Source organism: Poecile atricapillus, chromosome Z (assembly GCF_030490865.1).
Source record: "Poecile atricapillus isolate bPoeAtr1 chromosome Z, bPoeAtr1.hap1, whole genome shotgun sequence".
In the NCBI taxonomy this organism is placed as follows: Eukaryota; Metazoa; Chordata; class Aves; order Passeriformes; family Paridae; genus Poecile; species Poecile atricapillus.
This window is the reverse complement of record NC_081289.1, coordinates 117423360-117445940: the sequence shown is the minus strand read 5'-3', so window position 1 is coordinate 117445940 and position 22581 is coordinate 117423360. Positions and strand designations below refer to the sequence as shown.

Genomic DNA, 22581 nt, shown 5'->3' with positions numbered 1-22581 from the left:
TTTCTAAGAATATTTTCATAGATGGAGTTTAAACTAGTTACTAGCTAAGCTTTGTGTCAAGCTGGGTATCTTTGAAGCAGTGGTTAACAGAAGATTCTTTTGCCATTTGAGACCAAGACACAGGCACAGATTGGCCAATTGGAATATGACTTTCGAAAATACTGGAATTTCCCTTTTAATTTATATTCTGTTACACTACAAATTACATAGTGTCAAAGCTTTCTGTAGCATAAATACTTGTCCAATCCACATGTATCTCTTGGTAGAAGTTACTCCAGTTCTTTCAATTTCTTCTGTAACTGGGACCATGGATTAAAGTAATGTGATATCATAGTTGAGCTCCTAAGAAAGAATGAAATTTCTAGTATATTAAAATGCACTGTCAGCTTTCTAATCAATTAACAGTTGGAATCTCTATAAACTGGAAAAGCCTGTTCTTGACAGATAGAAAGTACTTTTGACATTGTTGAGAAATGATATATTTAAATACACATCACCTTTGCTCCCTGTTTGTTTAAAATCTTGATTTGATTTCAAAATCACCGTCTAAATCCTGTGGAGACAGTTAATTGATCTGTGGAGGAGCACCTGCTTTATAGTAAAATTACAGATGTTAACTGGTGTTACTGACTTGTAAACAATATTAAAGTCTTTCTGTTGCCTGGTAATTCTTATAATGTACATCACCAGGTTAATGGTAGTACTATAAATGTAGTGCATCTGCACATCACTGAATTTCGTGTGAGAAGGAAGTGTTTGTTAAATGCAGTGTATGGCTTGGAATTAGGAATGGCTTTATGCTTGAACTGAGGAGTGCAAAACATGCGTGGCACCATCTTATGGTCCACATGACTGTGTTGCTGCATACATGATACTGTAATTCAATAGCAAGTATTTTAAAGAAGATAGGATGAGGCTATTGTTATGTGAAGTAAATGGATCTCCCAGTTATCAGGATAAGAAACAATGCACACATTCTTAATTGAGAAAACATTCATTCCAAGCCTAACTCGTAATGGTGTATTTTCATGCAATGGCTTGGAAACATTAATTCAGACAATTGAAATTATTAGAAAAGTAGTATTGTCAGGAAAATGAGAATTATTTGCAGAAGAACAGGCAGATAAAGAGATTGAGACTACACACATGATCTTAGGCATCTGGACTAGACTTGTGCAAAACATACCCATGGACAGTTTCATTGTTTAAACATTGTCTTTCATTCAGTTATTTGTTCCTTTAAGATTAAAACCTTCTTTCATTCAAAAGATGTGTGAAAAGCTGCATGAATTACTGGTCACAGATGGTGAAACAAGGGCCTAAAGACAGGCTGGCTAGTTAGTTTGAGCCCAGTTTGAGCCCCCTTACAGGTTTTAGCTTTGTTTCCTCTTTTGGCTAGCAGGCTGTGGGAATCATGAACTTTCAGGTTACTTCAGGGAAAGAGTTTCTTTAGCTGAAGCAGAGACAATTGATACAAATTCTTTTGCCTGTAATTATTACAAATCTACTACCTGTTTCTCATTTTATTCAAATGTAGAATATTTGCAGTTTTTCCAAGTGTAGAGAAACTTGTTTCGAGAAATCTAGAAATCATACTTAAACAAATAAAAATTTTTGAGTAACAGAATGCTAAGTCAGCTGGATGGGTAGGAAGCCTTAAGCACAAGTATTCAAACTGTGAATGAAAACTGGACATACAAAAGCATGGAGTAATGGGAGTGCCTTACTGGTAATTTTTTGCTGTTTAGCGTCATGGATATTTAAAAATTATTATTATATTGTGTTTAATTAATAAATTAATTACCACTGTTTTAAAACACTGAAACCATGGCAGGGAGGTGTCTTTTTACTAAATTGTTCTTTCTCAGTTATGCAAACCTGTCACCACCTTGATGCCTCCCCTCAAATGCAGAGAAAAATGTTGCTTTAGTCTTAAGTGATAGTGTTGTGACAGGAGAATGATGTGGCACAACTTCTGGTAGAGGTATGCAACCCAGCACAGTGTCAACACCTAAAATTAATTTGTTTGTTCAGTGATGTAAAAAGATGGACCTCTGATGGCAGCTGGGCCCTCATCTCTTAGAAATGAGCAAGATCTAGGGTTTGTGTAGCTGATGCGAACCTTACAGAATGTTATTCAGTAAAAGAAATTATAGCATTAGTAACAATTTTTCATGTAGTAGCAGTAATATAAATGTTGCTACCATTGTAGAAGACCACAGTAAAACTCAGCTGAAATACTATGAAATTCTGAATATTTGTGTTCCAAAAAAGTTATTTCAAGAAGTTGTTGACAGGAAGGAATCTTTTTTGAAAGCAAGTAGAAGAAAACACTCTTTGTTTATTGAAAAGAGCAAAGTTAGCACACAGAGAAACAGCAAAGGTACGGAAGCTGGATTGAAAAGCAAACTACAATTTTATTTTTAAATGCATTTTAGCTTTCTGATTTTCTCCATATAGGCTGGATCCAGGATACCAAAGTGTACTTGAATTGTGAGTAACCAAATCTTGTAGCTTTGTTGAAGACCTGGTGGGCTTAGAAACATTATCCTTGCAAGTATGTTAATCCCAGTACAAATATGAAAAAAACCACTTAGGCAATCTACGAATATATTTAAGCTAGCATCACAATTAAATTTTTATGTTGAGTGGAAGAGAACTTCCATATTGGGTTCTGTAAAAACAGTTTAGAATATGATAATTTTTTTTTCTCTTCTTAGTATTAGAGTGGGCAGTTGGGTAGGTCAAATGAGGAAAAATACACAGGGAGGACATACAGGTAATTCTGTGGCTATTAATGAGAACTGAAACCCCATTTAAAGGAATTAATCAGGCATATTTTTTTCTAGAGGTCAGTGCTGAGTTCAAAAGCACAAGGACATGAAAGGGCATAAAAGTGTTTGCTTCTTGTGCAGTAGATATAGACACCTTGATTCTGCTTTCATTTAGTCACTAGAACTACATAATTTCTTGGAATTGGAATTCTACTTGTTGAGATTCTCAGAAATGCAGTATGAATAAAATTTCAACCTGGTTAAAACCTGTGCCTAAAAAATAGGAAAAATTGATAGCTTTTTGTATATGAAAAGTATATGTTTGTATTGTATATGCTTGATATCTCTTTATTTTTTAAATTTTCTCCATAATTGGCCTAAAAGAAATAAACATTAGAAGCAAATGAACCTCACAATCCAGACCTCATTTGGTATGTACATGACAAAAGAGCTTATTTGTGGGAATTCCTGTGGTAACTGAAGGCATTTGTTGGATGATGTTTCATTTAACTTGATGCTGTATGAAGAATGTGAACTTTTAGTAGGGTTTTTTAGTTGCTCTGTTCATTGCAGTTGACATTTTCCATAGGAATGTTGCCCTTGAAGAAGACATAGCATACAATAAATCCACCCCAGCGCCTTCTGTATTTGCATCTTGGCTGGAAAGACAGGTGTCTGCTCTCTTGAAATGGAAAATGTAAACCACCTCCCTCTGAATAAATATAATTTTGAAATTAAGGGGCTCTCAGGCAGATATAGGAATAGGAATAACAGTTCTTTACTAGGAAAATTAAAATAAAAATGCAGTAATACAAAAAACACTTAACAGAATCAGAATACACCCTGTTGGTCAGAGTGTTGGTAACAGTCAGATTAAATGGTGGCTGCAGTCCTCCTGGAGTGACAGATGTGGTTCTGTTGAAGCAGCGATCCTGTAGAAGGGTGTTGTTTTCCTCTGAAGGTCCAGTGGTGATGTGGATGGGTCCCGTCTTTCCTCTGGGAATCCAGTGAAGAAAGGCTGATTGCAGTGTTCAACGTCTCAGATTATATCCAGGTGGGAATGCTTCGATCTTCCCCCTGGGATCATCTTACAATGGGATGATACAAGTTTATCATATCAGTCATGCAGTGAGACTCAATGGCCCATTAACAGAAGATATCCCCCTGAAGGGAGGATAAGTTGTGGAAGAGATAAAGAACACTGCCCCACCTGGTTTTAACAGATGGTAAGGGATAACATACTTTTGGTTACATCTTGCATTGCAATTTAAGACAATTTGTCTGCACAATGAAGAAATTGGAGGGGGTCATTTTGTCCTTTCAGCATGAAGGGTATATTGTTTGCTGAGTAAATGTTTCAGTGAAAAATTATTTCAGGAAGATGGGCATCTAGTTTTAGAAAGGTCAACTTTAACTACATTTTTGTCCTGTAGCACAAATACTTCACACATGCTTGTGATTAAATGGATGAATGCAGTGTTCTTGACCCAGGCACCAATAACTGGTTTTGGTTTAACTTAATTTTCCTTCTTTTTGTGACTCTCTTGAGCCCAGTTTTACTATCCCCTTAAGATACCTATGTTCACAAAACTTTTGATTCTGCAAGACATGGTGCAGAATTCGTCAGTTTCCACCCCAAGTCAACAGAAGCTGAAGAATCTTTATATTTTCTCAGAAGATAGAAGACACTTATCAGTGAATTAAAATGCATTAATTCCCAGTCCTTCTATCTTCCCTGATACAATTTTGTGATATACAAGTCTTGAGTTTAAATTGCTAGTTCTTTTCCAATTGGTTACAGTTGAAAAGAAAGTCAAGTAATGTTCCCCTTTTTGTGTCACGTCCTTCCCAGCGGCAGGTTTAGTGTTCACTGCATGTGTCTATTAAGCATTAATTCTCTAACTGTATTTAGTCGGAGAGAGCAATATGGTATGTACCAGTGCAAGAATCTTAATTCCTATAAAACATATGGCATAGAATTATCTACTTAAAGATAGAACAATCTGATAATAATTTGGTGGAGTGACATCTGCGCAATAAAATAAGATGCTGATCACACTGGAAAAGTAAACGCAGAAGTTGTATACTAAGTATTCTGACATCACCAGAAAACCATTATCGTTCCTCCATGGAATGTTAAAATTTAATGATCTAATTTGGTCTTATCACATGCAATATAAATAAAAAATAACCCTATTAAGTATTCAGAGACACTGCTGAACACAAAACTTCTAAATGATATTTTCTAGGATTTGGACTTACAACACTTACATATGTTTAACAGGAAATAAGGGAATAAAGTTAGGAAAAAAATAAAAATTCTGTGGTCATTTCCATCCTTTATTGAAGATGTTTACATATGGAGTTTTGTGCTTTCTGTAGTATAATTTCTTCTCCTATTGGCCCTGCTGTCAGGATATGTGACTTAACATCAGTTTGCACTTTTGTCAAAAAGACACAAGGACATACAGCTTTTGCCTGAATGAAATGACAGTGGTAATTCAATGAGGGCAATATGAAGTGTATTCATTTTAGGCTGCTAGATCTGAACTTGCAGAGAAAGCTTCTGCAAATGAGAACATAGACTTGTATTACCCAAATTTGTGAAAGTCTGCAAGGAAGCATCACTTTATTTTGTGCATGACTGATCACCAAGATGGCAGAGCTTCTATTTTAGGCTTTGCAGTTGAGGATTTCCCTTCCTTCATCAATTTTTCAAAGTGGAATGGAAATGCCTGGAAATTTGGACGCTGCATGGAAATGGAATTCAGTTCTGTTTCTCAAGTTGTGATTCTTAATTAAAACTATTACAGAGTGTAAACAATTGTTTTCTTTAATTGAACTGTTGTTGACTTTTTAGACATGCAGCAAGCAAGAAAAAGATCTAGTGAAATGATGAAAATGTGTAACAAATTTTGATTATTCTTCTTGAAGTGCTACATTAAGGTAGTTCTCTGATAGAAATGGTTTAATTATCTGGCTGTATAGAAAACTTTTTTAGTGCAAGTGTTTAAGAACAGATTTGATGGTAGTATTTGGGTTCTGCAGTACTGAATCTGTATAAATTGTATTTAATATAGAATTAGTCAACAGTCAATACTATTTCTTATTGATCCTTTTTACTCTTTCAAATCTCACTATCCCGTTTCAGTTTACTGTGACAAACAGCCAGGAAAAATGGCATTTTCATTTCTTAATGGAAGGGTACTGCTGCTGATGGTTTTTGGTTGGTTGGTTTTGGTTTTTTGGGTTTCTTTTTTTTTTTTTTTTTTAATTTTTTTTGTGTGTGTTTGTTTAAACCAGAAACACAAAATACAATTGGCTAGAATGAAGTTGAATTGTCTGAGATTGGTCTTTGCTGCCTGCCAACCTATAGAATTGATACCAGCTTGTTTAGTGATAGATTTCAGGCTAGCTGCAAGAGGGCATATAACATTTCATTGAAATGTATGGAACAGTTGGAAGCTAATACAGAGTTGATGCAGAAATCTCTTCCACTCTTTTGGTGTGTTTTTTGTGGTTAGTAGATTTTTCACAGATTAAAAAGCGACTAGGATATCATGCAGGACTGTTAGTTCAGTCTTACCAGTTCTGTCCCTGCCAAATCAAACCTCCTGTAGAGGCTTCTCAGAGGGAAGGTATGTAATATAACATTATTTTGCAATAAATGCAAACAAGATATTTCTGTGCAGTTAAAGACTTTAAAATTTCAATAGCACTTTCATTTATTTAAGGTGGGATGAAAGTATTTTTTAAATGGACTAAAAATCAGCAAAAAAATACATTTTGTAGTTTTAAAGTAGGAATTGCAGTAATGTGAAATCTGTGCATAATGTTTTGTGTCTGTCTGATTAAAATATTCTTAAGGATCTGGCAGCTTTGGAAATACAGTATTTAGGGTTTTACACTTTTTCAAAATCATTAGTTAAAAATACCGATATTTAATATTCTAGATAAGCTAGTTATGAAGAGGTAAATCTGATCACCTGTCTTAAAAAAAATAAAAAAATCAAACCATTAGTCTTAATGAACTATTTATCCCAGGTTTTGGGGGTGAGGGGGGAACCTAACCCACAGGAAGCGAGCCAGATTTTTGGGTTTTTTTCTGTGGAAGCTTCACTACTTTTACAAAATCCCATGACTAGAGAAATTCTTTATCTTCTGCCAGTGTTGTGGGAAAATATCTCTTATTAATTCGGCACGAAAATTGAATAAGCAGCACATCATATAGTCACTCTCACAAGAAGAATCCTGATCTTTTGTCAAAATATAAGGAACAATTGGCTGATGGCAAGTCTGATTACTTTAGAAAGTAATTATTGAAAGAAGACATATAGATCTCAAATGATCCTTTTATATTTTACAGCCACCCAAAAGGAATAATGATAAAATGACACATATTCTTTGTTGTGTTCTGGTTAATAAAAAAGGAAAAGAGCTGAAACTAAGCATATTGTTTGGTAAGAGCAAAGTTGTCATAACTACGTCATAAATGTGATGCTTTCTATATGCCTTATGTATATGCTACATAAGATCAGCATTTTTGGCAAATCCTCACTGCATCATAACTCTTTGTAGAGACGTCTGTAACCCTTCTGTCTCCATTTATACAGCCTTTTTCCCTACCTATAAGAGGAAAGTGTTTTTAAAAAGTTTGCCAGCTAGTTTAATTGTATACTGATATAAAAATACTAAAGCACAATGAAACAGGTTTTAGTTTAAGAACACTTTTCATGTCAAGAGTGATTCCTAACTATTTACTGATGAGGATAAAACTCTCTGATCACATGTTCCCAGCCTCTGAATGCCAAGGAGTTGTGATGGTCTCGGTGTATATAAGCTGGTATAAACATATTATTGGTGCAGTCATCTAGCCAAGGAAGCAATGATCCTGCTATGGTTTGCAACCACACATATCTCTGGTCATACTACCTTCCCAGCTTTGGAGAATGACTGGAGGATCTGCATGGAGTATGGGAGAAGGACCATGGATGTATGTGGTTATCTCTTCTATTACATAGATTAGCACAGGTATAATGCTCTGCAATACTTTCATTCTGTATTTCTGTATTTCCCATTCTGTACTTCTTTCCTGTTCTGTAATGCAGATCAACATGAATCTCAGAAAAAAAAAAAAAAAAAGTTTTGTTTTTTTCTCTCAAAAGTGCATCCCAAATGTGTACTTTTTAATGTCAGTGCAGTGTTATATGCTACAAGATACTTCTTGTATCAGTGATTTCACCATCTATCTTACCTCTGAATTGACTAATGGAAAGTCATTGCTTTTATTCCAAGTTATACTGGTATTTGAAGATATTAGCTACACTAGTAAGACAAAGAGTAATGGTTTGAGACAATTCCTGTTATGGACTTGTTTAATAAAATAAATTGCACCAAAAACATGGCAAGAGGTTCTGGTACCCTAGTGGTTTTCTGTTTCTTATGTAATGATGAGCCTGCATCATGTTGTATGTTTTCTTACCTATTGTAACACTTGGTGATACTTAGTCTGCTCTGCCTCTCATTTGCTTTTATAGGCTGATGAATATATAAACAAGCTGAGTGGATTTTTCTGATATTGCTGCAAGAATTAGTTTTCTGAAAAACTTAAGTGCAATAAAGCACAATGAAGTAATGTTTATATTCCCAGTCTTAGGGCATGGTAAATTATCTGAGTTAAGAGGAATGCTGGTTATCATCTTGTGTCAGGACTTTTATTTGTACATTCAGCTTGCCATCTGTAATTTGGATTTATTCTGTGTTTTAGTGCATTTTTCATCCATATTTTATAGATGTTTAGATGTTAATCACAGCTGTTTTTAGAAGTGTAAAGGGTCCAGTAGATGATCTTGCCTTATTTTGACAGGTTAATTCTGCACAACCTAGGGAGGTGGTAGAGGGAAGATTACCCTTTGCTTCAATTTTATTCAGGGTACTGAAGGCCAGAGATGGTGATTGAATATATAGACAATTGCCCAGTGCAAGTCCACTGTCACAGTGAAAAAGTTTAATCTCATGCTTAAATGGAATTTAATGAAACCCAATGCATTTCACTGTGTATCCTTTGCCTCCCATCTGTCACTGGGCTCCATCAAGATGATCCAAGCTCCCGTTACTTACTGCACCTGGTGTTTACAAAGAGTGATGTGGTTGCCATGCACCTTCTCTTCTCCAGGCTGAACCATTGCAGCTCTCTCAGCTTTTTTTGTCCCCTCTGAAGGGGACAGACTTAAGTTCCTTAAGCACGTTTGTGGCCTTTCCCTGGGCTCTCTGCAGTAGCTCCTTGTCTCTCCTGGGCAGAAGAGTCCAGAGCTGGGCACAGCACTCCAGGTGTGGCCTCATTAGTGAGGGGAGGGGTTGGGATCCCACCCTGTCCTTCTGGCAGCACTCCCAGTGCCTCCCAGGAGCCTCTTTGCCTTGGCCACAGGGCATACCACCAGTGCCATTTGCATGTTGGTGTCCCCAAGCCCTCCAGAGCCTTGCTGGCCAACTGGAGATGGATCCCACAGGAATGCAGCACAGGGGCCTCACTGCCTCTGGGAAATCTCTGCCAGCAGGGCTGGGGACCCATGTGAGATGCAGGATAAGAGTCTGTGGAGCTGCCCCAGCACTGCAAGAGGGGGTTGTTGCGGAGCTTGTGGAAATATTCAAGTCTGGTGATGGTGTATCTGGGGAAAGGACTGAATGTAGGGAACTGGGATGGGCCCAGTAAGACTCAGAGGTGGAGAGGGGTGGGAAGCCCATGTTTTGGCCCCTGGCACAGATATGCATTGCTTGCATGCCAGTCTGCTTCTCGGATGGCTCCCAAAGTCCCGGGATGCTTGGAGTTTAAAGCTTTGCTCTCCAGGAAACACCAAGCCAAGGTGTGCAGGTCAGCAGACAGTCCTCAGCAGTATCTTTGAGAAGCCTGAACCCAGCCCTCTCCTGCATTCCAGCCATGACAGTGGGGTTTGGGGCTGGAGGAGTTGGGCTGTTGCTGTATGGAAGTGTCAGAGGAAGGCTCTCAGAGGGCTGTGACAGGGGGGATGACCGAATTCATTTGGGTGTGGAGGCACCATGAGGGAGAGAGTTTTCAGCATGTCCTGTGTCCATGGACCTGGCTTTGCTTCAGGTCAGGCATTCTGGCTGATGACCACAGAGCTTGGGCAGTGATGCTCTGGTGCTTGGGGAATTCCAGTGAAAGGGGCTCTGTTGCTCTGTTTATATAAAGAAATTCACAGCACATTCTCCTTTTGTTTTCCTACACTAACAAGGCACTATTAGAAAGCATTGCCTGAAGTGTCTTTGGTTTTGAGAGAATCATGCTCTGAAAAGCTTCTGGATCTTTGTTCAGTGTCGGACAAAGCCAATGACCTTCCAGCCCCAGCAGAATGAAAGCTGGGGTTCTTCCAGCTGGAGAACCCCAGCCAGCAGCTAAGATCCGTACAGCCACTTGCTACCTCACTGGGGAGGAGTATTGTAAATAAAAGAATAAACCTTTTGAGTTAAGAACACTTTAATAATTTAAAAAACAACAATACTATTAAGACTAATAATAACAGTAGTGAACAAGAGAGACCGAGATAAATTAACACCTCCACCTAATTAGTGTATTGACATGCAATATACCAAGTGCTTGTGAGAGACGCGTGCTCCGGAAAGCCTCTGATGTTCATTCCAAGTGCATGAGGGCCATGAGCCGCGCCCCCAACATGTGCAAGAGGACGGCAGGGCCACGGGCAGGGCCGGCCGAGCGCTGCTCTGCAGCCTATCGGGCAGAGGTGCCAGAGACGCTTGGAGCCGTCCCTCGGTCCCCTGCCGCCCGCTCCCTTCTCCCGGCAGCGGGATGGCGGCGGGGCCGCGGGCGCAGCTGGTAGCGCCAGTGCGGGGATGCGCCGCGCACCCTGTGCCCGGCCGCGGCGCTCTGCTGGCAGCCGGACGGGCCGACCGCGTACTCCTGGTAGTCGTCGTCCGCCCTGACCGTGTGCAGGATGCGGGCGAAGCGCTGCCTGCAGAGCGGGCAGGCGGCGCGCACGGCGGCCCACTGGCGGATGCAGCCGAAGCAGAAGGTGTGCAGGCAGGTGTCCACGTGGGCCGCGTTTTCCACGTCGCCCAGGCAGATGGGGCAGAGCGCGGCCGGCGCTGCCTCCCGCTGCCCCCCGCTGCTGGCGGCCGGCGCGGCGGAGCCGCTCTCCTGCAGAGCCTCCTCGGCGCCGCGCGCCATGTGCTGCCGAGAGACGGGCCCGGGGCTGGAGCGTCTCTGGCGCCAGGAGCCGGGCAGCAGAGCGGGCCCCAGAGCGTGGGCAGAGAGGGGAGACAGGGGCCTCTCGAAAGGTCTCCTTGCGGGAGAAGGAGACCGACTTAGTGGAAAGTGACCGAGCAGCCCCTCGGCTGCCTTCCGCAGGTGCCTTCCCCTCCGTTCCCCCCGGGCACGGTGCCCCTTTTTCCGGGAGAAATCTGCCTTCCACACGGCTCCCGCCCAGCCAGCGGGACTCGGCTGGCACAGGCTGCCCGCAGCACAGGGTGCAGGCGGTCGGGAAGTTGGACGTGCCTGAGAACCCTCAGGTGCTGTGGGGCATCGCCAGTGCAGGGCCTGGGTCCTGCTGAAGGCCTCACAGAGGGCCAAGGGTGTGAGTACAGGAGCCTCTGGCACCTGGCTGTTGTTTGGTGAGCCCAACAAACAGCCCCGAGGGAAGAGACCCCACGGACGTATTTTGGTGGCCTTAAACCCCCCAGTTTGTCGGTCCTGGGATGGGTCTGGTGCCACTGCGTCTTGGTCAGGGTGACGCGTGCCAGCTCTCTCGGCTTTCCCTCCCAGGAGAGATGCTCCTGTTCCTTCACGGTGTTTGCAGTCCTTCCCTGGGCTCTCCGCAGTAGCTCCTCATCTCTCCTGGGCTGGAGAGCCCAGAGCTGGGCTCTGGCTGTGGCCCAGCTGTGGCCTCAGGGGCAGGGGAGAGGGCAGGATCCCTCCGTGTCCCGCTGGCTGCAGGACCCTGGCAGGGCACTGAGGCCCTCACCACTGGCCCACCTTCCTTCTGGGCCTTTCTGGCTGAGCCACTCTTGGTTCATGGGGTTATTCCTCCCCAGGTGCAGCGTTTAGAATCTCCTCATGGTAAACTGCATGAGGTTCCTGCTGGACCCTTCCTCCAGCCACTTAAATAATACTGTGAAAAGAAGAGAGTTGTTTTGAAAAAACAAGTGAAAAGGCAATCATAAAAATGTCTTGATTAAAAGGTAGAATAAAGGGGGAAGAATTATCTTTTACTTCAAGGGAGAGGTAAGAAGAAAGAGAATGTAGAACCTAAAACACAAAATGCTGAAGAAGTCTGGGTTCAGTTATATTCTCTGCAGGGTGAAACCAAGCAATTGCACTTGTATGTCATTGCTCTTTACTGTATTTCATATAGATAAGTACAGGTATATAAATATAGACGTACTGAAAATGCAATCTTTTGAAGGGTGAAGCTCTTCACTGAGAAAGTTGTGCATTTTGTGTTAAGTACCAGAGTATGTCCATCTAAATGTAGATTGAGATAAGGCATTTTTAACTACTAACTAACCATTTCAAAGTTTGTATCCTGTGGAAGTTTACATCAAAGCAGAAAATTTATCCTAGCTCATTTAAAATTAAAACACATCTTTTGCAGTAAAGATTTAATGTTAAAGATTATAGGGCTTCAGATAGCATACAACACAACAGTAGCTTGGTGACAGTTAATAATATAATCAGGATTTTTAAAAAACATTTTCATGAAGGCTTTATGATAGGAAGTCAGGATGAGTGATTAAAGAAAAAAAAGATTTCACCAAAAAAAAAAGTGATTTGACAAAAGAGAGGGATGGGAAAAGCCTGCATTATTAATATAATTTTTCCTTTGTTTCTTTGCTTGAGTGAAACAAATTTCTGTTGCTGTGAATGGTCTGTCATTTTTTTTCATTAGAGTTTAAATTGAATGCAATCTCTATTTACATTGAGCTTTCTTTTTGTCTATCACGTTTGTTAGTTGGAAACTCATATTTTCTAGGAATGAGTTCAATTTTCCATGACTATTGGCAGATGTTTCTCTAGGATCTTTAGTGACAATGATGTATTTGTTGATAACCTAGGGCTTGCTAAAAGGGACTTTGCTTCCCATCAGTGAGTCTGGTTTTTTGTTCAAGAGCTTTAGCCAACAGAAATGTACTCCATTTCTTCCAAAAAATGTCTAAGAGTAGTTTCACTCATTTTGGATGCATACTTCAGTCAATGAATTTTTGTTTGGTTCAGTTACTCTTTTCTTGCTGTAGTAGGTGAAATACATAATGCTTTGGTTTCACTTCTTTGATTCCTGTTTTTGCAAGTTATATATTTGAGTGGCTTTATACTTGAACCTAGTGTTCCAGCTATTACCTAGCTATTACAGTTTTGTTGTAAGTAGATTTCATTCCTAAATGTTGTTACTGTTTTTGTGCTCAACTTGCCACTTCACCACCCTAATTGGAACATTTGAGTTTAGTTCATAGGCCTGCAAGATGCCTCATAGCAAGACTGTGTCAGTGTCTTCACTGGAAAAATGGGGTTTAATGTCATTTAGAAAAAATTATAGAGAATTCTGTGTTTTCTGTCTTACTGACATTTTGTGCTACTTTCTCTTCCTCTACTACCACCTCAAACCTTGACAATCTTCGTTACAAAGCCTTTCTTCCCAATGTCTGGAAACAGCTTCAACACAGCACTGTTCACAGCCACATGGTTTCTGTCACTTAACACTGACAGAAACTCTTGCTTTTGAAGTTCCTCCAAAATGGATGCTATTTCTTTGCATTGTTCCTGGGAGGTTTACCTCTTTTTCTCTTTTTTGAGGGTTGGAGATACTGGATTTTCTGGGGGTGGTGGTGGTGGTGTGTTTCTGTTGTTTCCCCACACTCCCCTTTATTTGCATTTTGTTTGATGTTATGGTTTTTGTTTTTGTGCTGGCTTTTTTTGTGGTTTTCTTTTTCTTTTGTGTATGTGTTTTATGTTTTGTTGTTGTTATTTGGTAGGGGTTTTTTTTGTTTTGTTTTATTGTTGTTGTTTTATTTCACTTTTGTTGTTTAGGTTTTTTAATATCCCAATGCTTCTTTGCTTTCCTAGATTATTAAATAGAATAATAAGGTTTGGTAGAATATTACATAGCTAATATAATTCCTTTCCATTCCTTTTGTTAAGGAGTAAACTACATAAATAGCTGGAAATTACAAAAAATTTGTGATGTTTAATTACCTTAAAATACGTGATAGAACCCCATAATTTCTTTGTCACTGATATTTTTCTACTCTTCTTTTTCGTGCTCTGTAATAGCATTTGAACAGTAGGAGAGTCTTCAAAAAAACTATTTTAAGAGCAGAAAAAAGTTATGATCTCCTTTTCAGTTTAGAAATCAGGACCTACATGCGGAGCAGGAAACTGAAAACTGAATATATTCCAGTGTCAGTTCTTACTGTGGCTTGCCTCGTGACTTTAATAAATAAGCCTTTCTTTGGCCTAGTTTCTTCTGCGTTATGAGGAAGAAACAAAAGTATTTGCAAAAAATTCTGAAATTCCTGGAAGGAAGTTGCATTCAACTACAGATTTTTTCATTATTTATTGGAAAGTATATAGGTTTTCTGAATATTGATCTCCTTTGCTGAGCTAAAGTACAAATGAGGTGCCTTAAACTTGATGGAAGAGTCATTTTTGCAAAAAAGAAAATTATTCAGTAGATTGAGAATTTAGAATAAATCCATTTGGTCTTCATTTTTGTAGTCTTATAATTTGTGAATTTTCAGTTATGAATAATGCTTACCAGTTGAAGCAATGAGATTACTGGTTTATAAAGACCACTGGTTAATTCATCCTGCTGTTTCTCTCAGCATTTAGAGAAGCTGCAAGATATACATGAGTGATGAATTTTGGACATCTCAGTCTCGGAAAACATTAGCCAAGCTTTTGCAAGAATTTATCATATCCTTTAGAGAAGCTTAGTGAATATAATGGAGTTTTACATGCTTCACATGAGACTTGTCCATAACTTTTCCTTCTGATTGGAATTAATTGCATTCTTCTCCTTCCTCCAGACAGAAGTCACTATGTATTGTGATTTACCATTGATAATATTAATTGGCTGACTTTAACATCCATTAATACAATGAACTAGATGCTAAAAAGTGAAACCCAAGAAAAAATATAAAATGAAATTTTAGAACATCTCAAAATACTTAGAAAAAAATATTTTCTAAATTTAAATAAGTATTTTATAACTTTATTAATGTATGGACAGATCACTACTCCATTTTCTGTGCTGTGTTTGGACACAGCAGTGAGGAATGTCCAACAGTTCCAAGATTTATACAGTAATAGTATTTAATTTTCAATATGATTGGTCTGTCAACATTACAATCTGTAAATGCAACCATAGTTTATAATCATGGCAACTAGATTTCAAACTCTCTAAAAATCTGAGTTGTGTGGTAAAAAGATTCCATATACGCATCTGGTTATATTGGAGTGAATCTTAAATTATTGTTACACCCAAACCTGAATTTAAAAAAGAGTTCTGAAAGTCCTGACAATAATGTGGCTTGCTGTGTCACAATAACTTGTGAGATGCATCCTAACTGTGCCAGAAAATGGCCTTAAATAATCCAAAGGAGTAACAGTTTATTTTAACTGATAAATAGCTATCCAAAATAAGATTTCCTATTCCTCAGCCCATTTTCTCATACCAGGTGTATATCTTCCCCTTTAATCTGCAGTATGTCAAGTTCTAATTTGAAGTTTTCCGCAGATGGTACATTTAGAATAGGATTTTAAAATTTATATTCTATTTATTTTCTTTTGATTCTTGAGAATAGAGAAGGAATGTTTTGTTAGTAGGTATCCTGTTATATTGTTTTCTTACCATACAATGTGTTGCAACTCTCTCTTTGCTGTAATTAGTGAACTAAGAATAATGCAATTTATTGGAATTGCTGTACTTGAGTAATTTGTGAATTCCTTTTTTATGTTTGGTAATAGTAAACTTTCTGTCAGTAAATCCATTATAATTACTGTAATATTTGTTTTAAAAGGATACTGATGAGTTGATGTGTCAATATCAGGTATCAAACAACAACTTATTGTTTATAATTATATATATACATTTAAATATATATATACATGTTATTGCACAGACTGTTTCCTTACTTTAGGAATTGTTACAGAATAGGTTAATTTTGGTCTGTTGCAGATGGAGATTAATTTCTTTAAAATAAATTCTAATTCTGCATGTTCAGAATCACTCCGTTTTAAAATGAAAGAAATTGGTAGGCAGTTAAAGATGTGAGATAGAAGCTGTCATTTTATGGATCTGAGGAAGTGAAGTACAAAGGTACTAAGAAAAGAACAGATCTAAGAGAAGGATGGAACAAGAGCAGTTGACACACAGGAGAGTGTTAAAGGCTCCAGGGAGGGAGTTTCTATTGTATAGACATCAGGGATGGACAGAGAAGTGAATGTGAGCGAAAGAGGAGACGTATTCAAGCTAGAGATACAGACTGAAATCAGAATAAAGAAAAAGAGGTTAATAGCAACTTCAATAGTGACTTAATCTTTCAAGGGGTAAGACTAGTGCTGTTAAGATACCACTAAAGGATAAAGAGGAAGGTCTGTGAGGTGGAATATTTAGTAAAATATGCAGTTCTTTTAGTTGTGTCTTGTCAGTTTCTGTTGTCCAGCTTTCAAAGGAGTGGGAGAAGATTACCACATTTTTGTAATGGTAACTGATGTTGATGGAATCAATTCTACACAATACAAAATGAGTCTTTTTTGTAAGATCATGTAGGTGGCATTATGTGTAAATGTAAAATAAATTAGAAACAGGAATTAAGAAAAACATATTTTTAAGGCACTATTTAATATTGAACTCTTTAAAAATATTGCAGGTTGTTTGCTTATGCATATATGAATACAAATAATGCATTTAATAGGAATTTTTAATAGGATGTTTTTTCTATTATATAAAAAGGACCTTAAAGAATAGTGTTTTATATTTGTATTTTTGTTGAGTGTGACTAGATGTGTCAGAGAAAAGAGTGTACTGTGTATAATTTACCAAAGGAAAGCTTGCTTTCTCAATGCTTGTACAGATGGCTAACTGCTACCAAAGGTTTCTGCAACACTGCTTACAAGTTGCCAGAAGGTTAGTGTGAAAATATATCACGGCCTGATTCCGTGGCAAAGGACAGTTACTGTTACCAGGATTTATTAAATCTTGTCCTCCTAGCAAAGGGTACCTATCAAGCACTTCTACAGGCAGTCCGCAGGAAGCAGTTGCAGTCACAGCACCTTTAAAACGTTTTTTATCAAAATGCATTTTTTACATTGCTTGGGCGTGCTTCATTGAAAGTAGTGCAAGAGTGGGATGTTATAGTGCATGAAAGAATTTATTGTGTATACTTGAAGCTAGTAAGGAGAATCTAAATTATTTAAAATGTTTGTCACAAATAAATACATCATTGCCACTGTTCTCTGAAGAAAAGTTTACTCATTATAAGCAGTTAGGAAGGAGTATGACTGAGAAATACCTTGATTAAATAATTTTAGGGCATGCTTTGTATGTTGAGACTTACATAACGTAAAGAAGGCTACCAGTATAATGTTTGCCTCATCCTGCTTATTTGTTGCTTTCATAACTGTTTTGTAAAAGTCCATTCTCTTTTTACAAAGAAGAGAATTTTTCATTGTTTCCTGTGACTGTTAGCCTCCACATGTTATCCCACATGTATGTAGTTTACATACATTATGCAGTTGCAATGTGAATTAGGTAGTGCTTTCTTTCTGAAATGATTATGTAAGTGAAAGAAAAAAAAAATAGCCTAATGAAGTACTACTGTTCTTCAAATTAAAACTTCAGAACACTTTAAACTGAAATAGATTTCAGATATAGTGAAAATCACATTTTAATTAACAAAATCCAATACTTAGTGCAAAATGTTCAAAATCCTTCAGATATTTCAAACTTACATGTTAAATATTTTAACACACTGAACTAGTATTACAACTAATGTTTTGGTGGAGAAGATGCTTTTGTGAACAAAGACATCAGTTCATATCTTACAACATACATCAGAGGTGTACTTCATTGAACTAAAAGATAAAAATGCACATCAGAAAGACTTGACTCTCGATGCAGGTTTCTGTACCTAATGCTATGGTTCTAAGATATACTACTGCTCTACTACTAGTCAAATAATAAACCATCTATTTGCTTTCTGTTGTAGCAAAAGACGATACTCTCTACAGATGTTTTAATGTTAGTTTTTAAAATTGCATAATTCATTTGATGAAAGAGCTTTTCATCATTAAGTAGTAATATTAAATATGAGTTATGCAATTCCTAATGATATAAAAAGTGTTTTATAAAACCTGTTCTTTAGTTTCATGTATATTAGGTACATCATGTATTTTAGAATGTGCTTAAGTGTGTGTTTAAGTCTAGAAGCTTGTTGTATATTCTTTTATATTTTCCTGAATCAGAGTACAGAACAGAAAAAAACCCCAAATTTATTTATTTGTTTTTTTAAACTATAAAATAATAATTCTCTTTTCCATTCACAAATAGCATGTGTTTGAAAAAAATTCTTTTGGCTGTGTATGCCTCTCCTAGGTGATTTTCTCATATCACAAATATATCTCGCATTTATTACTGCCAATTAGTTTAAGTTGCTAAAGCTTTTCTTCCAATTAATACTGTAAAGGTTTGCCCTTCCTGATAAAATTTTAGTTGAATCGCTTACCTTCAAGCTCTATATATATGAGGCAGGATGAAAAATAACTGTAGTAGTGGTATCATTGATGATGTTAATAGTAAGAATTTAACAGTAAGAATTGTGAAGGAGTTTCATTGTCTTAAGTATTCTGATTGTCATACTGGTCTTTGATTGAAGAATAAGCATCAAATTAATTCTGTTTGATTTAAAAAATAATTGTTTCCAGTACATAGGTTGTTACATTTATCTATGGCAACATAGCTGCCTTTTACATGGTAGTCCAATTACTTTGATTTTGCATTTACTTTAAAAAACATTACAATTTAAAAAAAGAAAATATCACTAAGTACTGTAGTAGACAGGGAAATGTCTATTTTTTGTTTTACCTGTGAGCTTTCTTCAACAGAATCACATTTAGTTTTGTTTTAGAGACAGTCTCTCAGTCACTTTTTTAAGTTAGGTGACATAACTGTCAGCTACAAGCCAGTCAAATGAGAAATTAATTAAAAATAGTAAAAACCATCACCACCACCAACAAGAAGAATGAAAGATCCTCCTGATTATTTATCAAAGCAACCGTTTTTGTGTTTATGGTGTTGTTTTTTTTCTTGAATAATTCAAGGAAATATGAGTAGAAATTATTTTCAGAACAGATCTGCTTATGTCGTCTGATATGATAATTCCAAGTATGTTCACCCTTCAGTGCCTAGAAGCCTGTTTTCTGGTTTTTTGGCAGTGATACTTTTGAGCATGATGTTATTCTGTTACTTTTTACTCAAAAGTATACTTTTTTTGAAGTTTTTTTTAAATTTTGTTTTTAAGTTTGAAAAATAAAAAAAAAAAATCTGCTAATTTTTAAAATTTAATATTTCTAATACCTGCCTACTTGCCTGGGTTTCTTAATTCTTTTGCAGTAATTCTATTAAAATGAAAAGGAAACTGATCGAAGATTACTGTAAGATGGAAATTGTGTCCTATTTAGAAATTATGTATTTTGAGTCTTCTCATACCTTATTATCATTCCAGCATATATTTTATTTTTTGATGTATTTTCTTCCTTAATGTTTCAAGGTTTACATAAGTAATTATTTGCTATTAAAGCACTGGAAGTCTTGGTGTTTAACAGCAAAATTTTGGGTTTAACCATCATTTCTTCATCTGTCACAACAGGGCTTAAATGTGAAAAGAGTTTGTGCATTAAAGGGAGAGAAAATCCACTGTTGCTTGCCTTTATTTTACAAATTTCAATTTTAAAAGTTAAAAATATTACTGTGGATTTCTAAGCACTTTTCCCAGTATACATAAGTGTCTTCATTGCTTTTTTTACTGGTCATTGTGTCCAATCAAGGACTCTCTGAATGGAACATACTATTTAAAATATGTTTGAGTTTTTACAGAGTGTGTGTATAAGTATGTATATGCATGCTGTTTGAAAAGGGAGCATTCAGTGGTATTTTGGATAAAAACTATAATTAAAAGCAGCTGCATAAAATTATGATTTCTGCCTTGATTTTTTTTTTTCCTTCTTTCCATTTCATCCTCCCTTAGATAGCAGTGTTGTGAATATGCAGCGTATCAATGTTGACATGTTGAAAGGAGCACAAGCATTTTTAATACATCTCAGATGCTTTTTCATTATATATCTGATGAATTTCAGGAGGAAGAAGGGTGAACTAGAAATGATAGATGGAAATAGTAGATAGAGAAATTTGCATTCAGTGTGCAGAAACCTAGCTAGTAGGAAAGTTGCATTCAGTCCTTTGTGTATTTCAGCTTGTTTTAAAAAAAATGTAATAAAACTAGTTGTAGTAAACCATAAAGCCAGGCCATGCATTTACCACATTTTTCTATACATCTCTTCTTATGTAAAAGAAAATACTGTCTCAGTTTTGTGCTTTAACAGAGTTATTTATGTGTAGCAAAGTTCTTTCAAAGTTTTTAATGTTAGACTATGTTAGCCAATCAATTTGCTTTCAATTAAAAAAAAAAAAAAAAAAAAAGATTTGCTAAGGTTTTTGTGGCAAGGTTTTGGTAGAGTTGCTTTAGCAGTCGCTAATACCAGAACAGATCAGGAGCAGTCCACACACTAGAACCAAATCCAACTGACTCCAAAATGAACCTGCTGCTGCCCAAAGCTGAGCCTGTCAGTGACTCTGGTGGCATTCATGTGATAACAAATTTAGAAAGAAGAAAATTCACTCTACAGCAGCTGTGAGAGAAAGGAGTGAGGAAAATGTGAAAGAAACTTCTCTGAAAACACCAGTGAGGAATGAAATAAAGCCGGAAAAATGGGTGTGAGGCTAGCTGGTTTTAGTTTTGTTCTCATTTCTCATTGTCATAATCTCTTATTAATTGTCATTAAATTAATATAATTTCCTCAAGAGAAGTTGGAGGTGGTAGTTGGTCAGTCATCTATCTGCCTGTCCTTATCTAGATCTGTGACATTTTCCCCCTGTCCTGCAAAGGAGGGAAAATGGAGAGCAAGTTGATGGACAGTCAGCCAGGATTAACCCACTATAGTAGTTTATGTGCTGTAGACATACTGATTTACTTAATGCAGTTGCCTAGTGTCACTTTTTGAGTACTGGGTACAATGACTTTGGTCTGAAAATTGACTCAGCATCTACAGTGTTTCAAGTGGAGGCTCCTTTGCATTTTCATGACCATTAAGATTCTATTCAAATAGGACTAAAATAATTCTATTTGGATGCATAAGAAAAACAATGCAAAATTATTTGAGGGGACTAAAATCAGAGATTAGATTAAAGTTGATGAGGAAAGTATTATATGAGATTTTAGGGTCTGCATTGTACAGTGGATTGAATTACATGGTTATAGCACAGCCTTCCAGACCTCAGACATAATACTCCTCTCTCTTGCTTCCTTTTTACTCTTTGTAGAAAAAAAAATGGGCAGAACTGTAACTTGATGTGGTACTAGTATGCATTTATGTTTTGAAGAGTTAAGTACTGGGATTGTAAATACCTGTAAAGACCTTTGGGTCAACAGGATACTACGTAAGTTATTTTTTAAAGTAAAATTCTGATGTCACTCAAGGTATGTGCAGACTCTGAATTCAAGGTGGCAAGGTTTGCTTAAAATTATCAAAACCAGCTAATAATGCAGAAAGAATGCTATAGTTTCCTTTTTTTTTTGTTCTTAACCAGGAGTTAAAGAAACAACGGAGTGTCCTTAAGTACTTTAGGGAATCCTAGTGTGACACATTTGTTCAGATAGTGTTTTCTCTTGAATAATCCTTTCCTCTTGAAAATTGAGGAAGAATGATTAAAGTAGAATTGTTTTTTTAGATGTGGGATTTTTTTTCTGGGCTTTTCAAACTGCAAATAGACATATTCCAGTACTTGTCACTTAAAAATTCCTCTCTTGTCTTGCAGTGCACTTGTAGGAGAGACATGGTGTCAATATCCATGGATGTCTTTGTGAGGAAGTTTCAACCAGACAGATACCAGCTGTGGAAACAGGGCAAGGATTTATATACCATTGATCATACAAAACCAACTCCTGAATCAACACCTGAAGTAAAGATCTGGCTGCAAAGAAGAAGGAAAGTACAGAACTTTCCCAAGAGGTATTTTTGTTTCTTTATCATTTTTTCGGTTTTAGAAGACAGGTTGTCTGCTAGGGAGGGCAGAAGCCTCTCTTGGAATGAAAGAATGTAGACCCCCTCCCTCCGAATTATTATAATTCTGAAATCAAGAGGCTTTTAGGCAGAGATCTGGGTATAGGAATAACAGTTCTTTACTAGTATGTATAACCAGGCAAACAAACAACAATAACTACAGCATTAGCAAGAAAACAGAACCAGGGGCCCCGTGACAGCTTTCTCGGCTGAGACGGGAAGGGATGGAGGAGAGGCTTTGCTTCACAAACCCCCTTGGGCGGGCAGTCCCCGTGCTCCTGCGGGGCTCTGAGGAACACTCAGCTGGAACAGCAGGGATGAGCTGAGATCCTGGGCCGGTGGCTGAGGTGTATCAGCAGCTCCGTGGAGGTGCCTGGCACTGTCACAGGTCCCGGCAGGACAGAGGGTGTGAGGCCACCAACGAAGAGGGAAGAAGGAAAA

At 37.6% G+C, this 22581-nt stretch overlaps 1 protein-coding gene across 4 annotated transcripts in view; it reads left to right on the top strand.

Annotated features, from left to right (window-relative positions):
* The window catches only part of KDM4C (lysine demethylase 4C), a 258313-nt gene that overhangs the window by 108144 nt on the left and 127588 nt on the right, over positions 1 to 22581 (top strand). For all 4 annotated transcript variants that reach the window (XM_058827575.1, XM_058827573.1, XM_058827574.1 and 1 more), the window contains one exon: positions 21896 to 22089. In XM_058827575.1, the coding sequence (XP_058683558.1) occupies positions 21896 to 22089 (194 nt within the window). The remainder of the gene's footprint in view (positions 1 to 21895; positions 22090 to 22581) is intronic.